The sequence below is a fragment of the Tauraco erythrolophus genome, chromosome 7 (genome assembly GCF_009769465.1).
Source record: "Tauraco erythrolophus isolate bTauEry1 chromosome 7, bTauEry1.pri, whole genome shotgun sequence".
NCBI lineage: Eukaryota > Metazoa > Chordata > Aves > Musophagiformes > Musophagidae > Tauraco > Tauraco erythrolophus.
In genome coordinates this window covers 47,228,688-47,237,258 of record NC_141471.1, presented here as the reverse complement: position 1 = coordinate 47,237,258, position 8,571 = coordinate 47,228,688, and the positions used below count along the sequence as shown (strand labels likewise).

The 8,571-nt window shown below is 43.3% G+C and overlaps 1 protein-coding gene across 1 annotated transcript; it reads right to left on the bottom strand.

Moving 5' to 3' along the window:
* Window positions 1–7,560: 7,560 nt before the first annotated feature.
* Window positions 7,561–8,287, bottom strand: LOC147528452 (uncharacterized). The gene is given in 3 exon segments (XM_086615159.1): window positions 7,561–7,694; window positions 7,697–8,116; window positions 8,119–8,287. Coding segments are annotated over 3 exon segments (723 nt in total).
* Window positions 8,288–8,571: the final 284 nt, after the last annotated feature.

Genomic DNA, 8,571 nt, shown 5'->3' with positions numbered 1-8,571 from the left:
TATGCATGTGAATAAAAATTGCTTTTGGTTTAACAGAGAGCCACGTATGGATAAATGAGAAAAGCAAAAGCCATGATCTTGCTGAAACGATAGTTGGTCTCCTCTAATTAGTCATTTTTCCCATGGGCTTATCTATGAAGCCAGCAAAGTGCCTGGGTCACAGCCATTGAGAGAAATCCCATGGACTGCTCTGGCTGTATCAGGCTTTACCACATAATGTCAGGTTCAGTTTGCTCCTGCTATGAATGTGTCATATTTCCTATGATAAACTTATTTTTATGGGTTATAATGTAGTTATAAAAATTCACTCAGTGCTGTGCTTGACAAATGAGATCTCATCTCAGAAGTGATCCTGTTTTAACCAAATTTCACCAGACATCATCACAGATCCTGTTGGAGTGGAGTAACAAAAAAAAGGACATGGTCCAAGCTGTCTGCGGAGCTGGGGCAGGACTGCTTTGGCTTTAAGAAGTCAGCTGCAGCTAAGCAAGGGGAAAAACAGTGGAGAAACAAGTTAAGGCACCTTCCCTCAGCTTACAAGAGCTGAAGTGTGGGTGGCTCCCAGGAGGTCAATTAAATGCAACCCTCATCATACCAAGGATGCCCTTGCTAGCATCACTGGTGACAGGACGGAGGACAGCAGCAGCAAGGAGCCAAGACCATTGGGAAAGTGAAGCCGTCTGCATGTGAGTGCCCTGGGAGCCCAGCAGCACTGGCACAAGCCACCACTTGCTCCACATGTCACCCGAAAAGACCCAGGGCAAAAGCCCAACGCAGCTGTCCTCCGCCTTGTTCTTCCTTTTGTCACTTCAAGAGCTGCTGGAAAAGCCTGTAAGGTTTTCTCCAAGGCACCAGGCAGTGGTCTCACTGGGGCTTCTTGCAGGAGGACATCCCTGCAGCATCCTCAGGCCCACCCTCGGCGCTGCGGGAATGTGCTGCTTGCTGCCTGCGCTCGGGGAATTTGTCAAGAGCGTGGGCATGCACCCTCCCTGGAAACTAAATGCCTTTTTGCTGCATTTAAGGGCCACTTCTTGAACCACCCATTGTAGCCTTAGGACACCAAACAGCCTTCACAGCAGCAGCCCCGTACAGATCTCACAGAGCAGCCTAAGCACCCACTGAAGATGTCCACTGGCCGGGGACGACACAGTGGGGTGGCATTCAGGGGTGGCACTCGGAGACCCCACAAGATGCTCAGGAAAAACTGCCCAAGGGGCTCCATGCCCACGTGGGTGAAGCACAGGCCGACTGCTGCCTGAAAGGCGAGAGCTAGCAAGTAAATCCAAATTTACTGTTAAATCGCTGGATATAAAAATAATCTGGCTTTTAGAAAGCAATTTATTTATGCTTTCAGTGCTCGTTTAAATATTTATGCGGAAAAAAAAAAAGTCTACTCCGATATAGGACTAAGGTTGTAGCAACGGCCTTTAAGATTAATGGAAGTAAATTAGCCTGACGTTTTATTTACATCCAGCAAAGCAATAGATAAACTCTCCTGGTGATGGATTCTCTTCATTAGCTGGGCGAGCACCTAAGGTACAGCTTTTGACTTTGTTTCTTCCAAGCGGTTAGACAAACAGTTTATCAAAAGAGTATAAAATTGTCAGGAAACGAAGCAGATTAATGACCAGTAAAGGGAAGATCGTTGAATTTATGATGTAAGTAGCGGTATCACTGGAGCTTAAGGAATGGCTTATTAGATAACCAACATGTACACGCAGGCAGAAGCGCTGAGTCCCCCCGGATCTGCCGCCCTGGCAGCAGCTGCTCCCCAAGTCATCCCTTCATGGAGAGACTTCGCAGTGAGGTTTCACCTCCCTCCTCCTCCTTCCCTCCCCTTAGGTCTGGGTTTATTCTGTAACTCTCTCGTTAGAGCTTGTGAACATATTATTTCCTCCCAATTAAAAACCTCTTAGACTTGTAACAGCTTCAGGGACAATAACCTCGTCTTCATGTCTGCACAGCAATAACCATTTCCACAACCTAATTTGGTGATTTTGGCTGCTCTTACAGCAGTGATAATCATACCAATAACAACAACAATAATATATAGGACTTCTCTGGTCTTTTGATTCTTTGGAAAAAAAAATCCCCCAGCATTAGTGGTTTATGGATCCCATATGGCTGCTCCAGCAATTACCTCTGGAATGATAATTAGCTGTCAGAGAAGTCAAATGGGGGAAAGAAAACCAGGAGCCTGGGGGAAAGGAAGCCTTCTCTGTGATGGAAGAGGGGCTCTGCCTGTGGATGTCTGAGGTCTCTGATGAGCCCTCAAGCCAGGCACCACTAATGAAGGGATGGAGGTAAAGTTCTTGCTGTGAGACCTTGACAAGGTGGACTTTTTCACCTCCTTTTGGGATGGGAGGCTATAATTTGTGACTCCTGTGCATGGCCAGGCAGAAGAGGGGCTTGTGGCATCCCTGCCACAAGCATGCAGCAGGAGAGGCAAGGAGGAGGAAGGGCAGAGACGTCAAGTCTTTTCTTTAAATCCTGGAGTTTTCTCAGCAGATGGTCTGTGGAGTTGTTACCTGAGAGGTGTCCAGGCTCAGGGGAGATGCTGGTCACAGCCTGCTGTAATCCAAGAGAGCTCAAGAGGTCTCACTTAGAATTGCTATTTATAGGGTCTGAGATAATTCACTTTTGTCAGGCACTTCTCCATTTCGGCCCAACTCGCATGGTGAAATATTGTTATTTTCTACCAGTTATTCAGGCCAGAACTTGTTCCGGCATCACCCCTTTTGATCACAACTCAGGTACAGATGCACCAGGTCAAGTGATAGGGGAAGCAGGAGCCTGGTACATTAAGGAGGTGCCTTAACGCTCTGGTCTGCCGCCTTTCCACAATTTGCACTCGACTCAATCTAGGTTGGCGTGTGGCCCAGGAAAAGGAGGAGGAATGGCACCAAGCTCAGGACAGCGGGGAGGGTTTGCACCACCACAGCCACCCCATGACTAAAGTGAATTTATCTCATCCATAGAGTGGCAGTGTGGTTGCCTCTTGCCTCTATGCCTATAAACAGAAATATACCATAATCCAATTATAATTTGAGGGGAATTTTGTGTTTGGTTAACCTCTATTAATTAATTAAAGTTTCAATAAATACAGTTACGTGGTATTACACACGCAGTGAAATTTCTGCATTAGTGTAACTTGCTTACCCTTCCTCCAAACTCTAATATATAAAGCAATGTTTAGAAACAAGCACAATATAATAGCAGTCAGTACAATCACAATGAACACCAGGTTCAGTGTCCCAATTGGTGCTGGAGATCATCGAAACAGGACTTCCCACCATTGGTGTTCTCCAGCCCTTTTGACTCTTTTTAACACTCCATGTATTTCTTCAACGTCATGATGTACTGTGATTAAGAGTCTTTTGTCCGGTTTCTCATGCTCGTTGTAGAAGGTTGATCGAATTGGGATGGTGGTGGAGTTGTTTGATTATGGTAAGATTCATTCCGATAGGTGTAGGTTGTAGCTTGCGATACAGCGTATAATCAAAAGATAAATCATCATGCGTAGTTATTGGCACAGAGAAATTAGAATCACAAGTAATAATCATAGAAAAATTACATACACATAGATTGAGTTGATTTGTTTTGTTGTAAATAAGGTCATCTTTTAGTAAAGATTTACAAAATGTACGCATGCAAACACAGCCTTTTCCAACATAAATGGAGTTAGGAACTTCGTTTGGGTAGATGTTGTTTGTTCCCACGATGTCATTGGTGGAGTTCATTACATCTGTTAAAAGAGAAGGAAAGGAAGAACGGTCTCGGTCGGGAAGGCCGAACAGGTTACCCCTTTTATGATACTGGATAAATCCATCTGGTACTGATTTTGTGTTCTATTCCATTATTGTCAATAGCATCCCATGCTAGAAACCCTTGTGGTTTCATTAGGGTTACAGGTATTGTCCCCACAAATGGTATCTGTGCCATCACAGACTGTCCTGGTTTCATTGAATATGGATATGCATCCAGCTGGTATGAATTTGTAACTATATAATTAATTAAGGTTTAGGCCCTTCCTACAAAAGGTGGGCCATTTCCTCCTGGTTGTGGGAGATGCAGTAACTTGCTGTGGAACTGCAGCCTATGTTGGTGAGCAGCAATTGAAGAAAAGGTACGCCTGTTGTTTAGGGAATTTTCCAGAGAAGGTATCAAAAAGGCTTGGGTAACTGGGCTCCTGTAGGGACCATATCAGTTATTCAGCTGTTGTACAGTTTTAGAAAGGTGGCTGTCCCATTGCTCTTCATGAGGTTTGAGATATTTTTTCAGTACTCCATTAGCTTGTTTGACTATGCTGTTAGATTGTGTGTCATAAACTTTGTGAAATACCCATTTTATTCTGTCTTGTTTTGCCCACTCTTGTACTTTTCTGCTAGTAAAATGGGAGCCATTGTTACTCTGGATGGAGTCAGGAACAGGTAAGATGGAGAACCATGAGGAGAGGCTTTGGATGGTATTTTGTCCATTAGCCTTTTGGCATTTGGTAGCTGTAATGAGTCCAGATTTTTATACCTGTTAAAATATATTTGTACCCAGCAGAAGATTTTAAAGAACCAATGTAATCAATATGCCAAGTAGACCATAAAGTTTTTCCTTCGCAAAGGTGCAAAGGTGGTGCTTTAGCAGGGTGATTTGTTTGCAACTTTAATTTACACTGGGGGTACTCGATAAGGACGTTTCACGTGGTTTTTCTACTGAGGCCAACCTCAGCTTTGAGCTGCAAAATAAAGTGCATCTTGGCCCGTGTGATCTAATTTTTGTTGTAACCATTCTCCCAATTGGTACCATGCTGGGTCTAAGGAATCTTCAATCTCCATTTTCCTAATCTTGTTAGTTCATCTACTTTTCGGTTCCAGTTTGAGGCTGGTTTATTGTCACTTGCATGCACTTTCACCCACCCTATTTGAAATGGTGCTTTCCTGACTATGTCTAATAGTAATTGCCAGTCTTCAGTTCTCCAGATTGGGTATCTATTTGTTTCCCAGTTTAGGGCTTCCCATTGACAAAGCCACTGTGTGGTACCTGCCCAAACAGGGTAAGAATCCACATATGTAATTTTTGCTTCATTTTGTGCTGCTAAAACAACTGCTCTTAATTCTCCTACTTGGGTGCTGCCTTCCCCCTCTTTGATAACTTGTTTACCAGTTTTGATTTCCAATGTGATGGCTTTATGTTGCCATTTACCATCCACTCTCTTTGCTGAGGCATCAGGAAACGAAACGCCCTCAGTGGGTGTACCTTCAGCGAAGGAGGGTGCATTGAGCATCGGTGGAGGTTTAAACGCTCATCGTAATGCTAGCGGGTCAGTGTCGGTAGGAGTTTGTAACTTAGAAACTTTCTCCTGCCCTTCAGTCAACTGCCTTTCACCTGCTATTCCCACTAGATAGGTGTACCATTTCCTGATCGTAGATTTTTGTGTGATTCCTTCCAGAGGGGCAGTCCCTTTTAGAATTGTGTCTAATAAATTAAATGGACCTCTGATCTGAACAGCTGCTTGTTGGCGTATTTTCTCAACTTCTTTAATCGCATGGTTGAAGACAAAAGACCCTTTTCCCACTCGGAATATCTTTGTTCTGTTTCTTTAAATGCAGTCGAGCTACGCAATACAGGTCTGTCTTGTCCGTTAGGGCTGGTTTGAAACAGATTGTGATAAGTACCGTGTTCTGTGAAAACCCATTCTGTTATAATAGGGTTGTGAGGATGGATGGGTCCTAGAGTTTGATATGTTTTTAATTCCTGTAATAGGGTTTTGACTGCCTCTTCATGTTCTGAGTCCCAATTCCACAGCTTTCCCTTTCGTAGAAGCGAATACAGTGGACGGGCAATGATGGAGAATCCAGGCACATGTTTTCTCCAGTGCCCTAAAGTTCCCATTAATTGTAATTCTTTTCTAGATTGGGGCATCTGTTATTATTCAATTTTGTCTAGAGCATCTGGTGGGATCACTATACTACCAGCGACCCACCAAGTACCCAGGAATGTTACTTCTTGGCTTGGTCCTGACATTTTTCAGGTGGAGTTTCAACTTCTGCTTCATGGAATGCTTGCCAAACTGTGGCTGCTGCTTCTCCCACCTTTTCAGGAGAGTTTCCTCCAATTAGGATATTATTTATATACTGATATAGTTTTACCTCTTTAGGGAGTGAGATTGTCTGTAAAAATTCAGCAAGCGCAGCGTGAGCAATTGTGGGTGAGTGTTTATATTCCTGTGGGAGTCTATTAAAGATGTATTGGATACCTTCCCACGTAAAAGCAAATTTTTCTTTATCCTCCTCCTGCAATGGCAGCATGGAGAACATGTCCTTTACGTTGAACGTTACCATCCAGGGATGTGCAGCGGCTTGTAATGGAGCGGTTAAAGTTGCAATATTGGGGACTGCAGATGTCAACAGGGCCATATTGGCATTTAAGCACCGATAATCAATTGTTAAACTCCATCCCCTGTCTGGTTTACAGACTGGCCAAACCAGAGAGTTATATGGCGAGTGAGTTCTCCAAATGATTTGTCATTTTTCTAAATCTTTAATTATTTCAGAAGTTCCAGTCCGTGCCACAGCAGAAATTGGATACTGTGGGATGATAGTGACTTTTGCTTTGGGAAGTACTGGGGCTGTGTGGAGTGCTCGTACTGTGGCAGTTTGTTGATTTTTATTAAGGTCAAGGTTGGCATTGGAACCAAAAGACCATGGGCTGCTGTCTGGCAAACGCCAGGTTCGGCTGTTCGAGGCATCCAAACCTAGGATATTCTCAGTGCGATCTTCAATTGCAAAATGAAAAGATGTTACATGGTTTTCACCATGGGAGCAATAAACTGATGTATGGTTTGGCACACAGCACAAGTCCCCCTGATTCCAGTAATTTTAACTCTTTGCCTTCCAGGTTGTATGCCGAACTTGTTGGCGTCTTGTGTAATTATTGAAATTTGTGCTCCAGTAGCAATCAAAAATTTTGTTAATTGTTGTCTAAGACCAACTGGAATTAAAATGTAAGGGCCATTTTCATTTAACCACTGATAAGCTGCTATTTGCTGTGCAGGCAGGCCCAATTGCTGTCCAGGCACTACCAGTTTTTTGATTTTACATCTTGGAATTGACCCCCCTCAGGAAAGAAAGGGTTACCTCTCTCTCTAGGAGTCTGTGGCAGAGGAGTTGGAGAATTTGGAGTGTTGCATTTCTGAAACTCTTGAATTAGGCTCAGAATAATGCCAGTAGGCTGTCTGTGAATCGCGGCTCTAGGAATTCCTAGAGCCAGTACTTGTTTCCATAGATTGTTTCTGCACTCCTGGCCCTTTAATTGTCGGTCAGAGGATTTTGGTTCCTGGCAGCTGTTCTGATGTGATTGTTTCATTTGTCTAACAGCGTGACCTGTATTTTTACTTTCACTGGGAATTTCATTCCATCCCATTTCTCGTGCATGTTTTACACTTTCGTGCATCAACACCGCCCAGGTAGGGACCTCCCTTTGCTCTAACATTTCTTCCTCGTCACCTCTAATAGCCTGTGTCAGGTTTAAGAATTCACTATGGTTTAAATCTCTTTGGGTTTCTTCTCACTTTGCAATGAATAAATGTTTGAGTGTGTCAGGAGCTCCTTTTAGCAACGGTTTAAGTCTAGCAGGATCTACAGGTGCTGAAAGAGGAACATCAATGGGATATCGTTCATGCATGGCCTGAATACAGGCAGCTTTGTAAAAGCTGTGGGGAGTTCATTTATGGATTTGGTAAGTATCAATAGAGGTTCTCCTCTTTCTAAAATATCGATACCACCAGCCCAATATGCCACTTTACTTGTTAGTGAGCGGGGCTCATGCAAGGGGTTGGGACCAGCATTTAAATAGACTCCAGGACCCCAATGGTCATTGGCTTCATCGCTATTTAGCAAAATCCTGTCTCCCCCAGTTATGGACACTCTCCATAGGTAATCAGTTTCAGTTTCTCCTAGCTTACGGTGGTAATGATCTTGTAAATTAGCAATCTGAATCAGATGAAATGGGGTTGTTTTACCACTGCCACTTTCTGCACTGCCCTGAGGTCCTGTAATTTTTTCAGTTTTAATAATTGATCTGACTGGGAGTATGGGGGGCTCAGGCAGATGGAGAGAATTGTCTTTGAGCTATTATTATTCGAGTCACCCCAAATATTATCATCCCAATCTTCAGGAGACATAATTGATTTTCTAATTTGAACTCCATCAAAGGGTTTTGGAGATTGCATTAGCATCATTTCAATGTGTTCTCTCAGTTTTTGTTCTTTTAATTGAGATTCTTCAAGTTGCATTTGCAGTTGTCCTACTTTAACTGACAACAATAGCTCGGTAGACTTATGCCTCTCAATTTCATATTGCTAGTCTTGTATTTTATGAGTAAGTTTTCCTCTTTTCTGATAGGCAACCTCCAGGCACACTCCCAAAATTTTACAAATTATTCCTTTACCTTTTCCGTCTTTAGTTGTACCTCGAGTGTCAGTTAACTGTTTTTCTACAGCTTCTCAGTTACGCCAATTATTACAAGTCCAATCTTCATTGAAGGTGGAATTTGGTTGGATACTATGTTTTTGTAGAT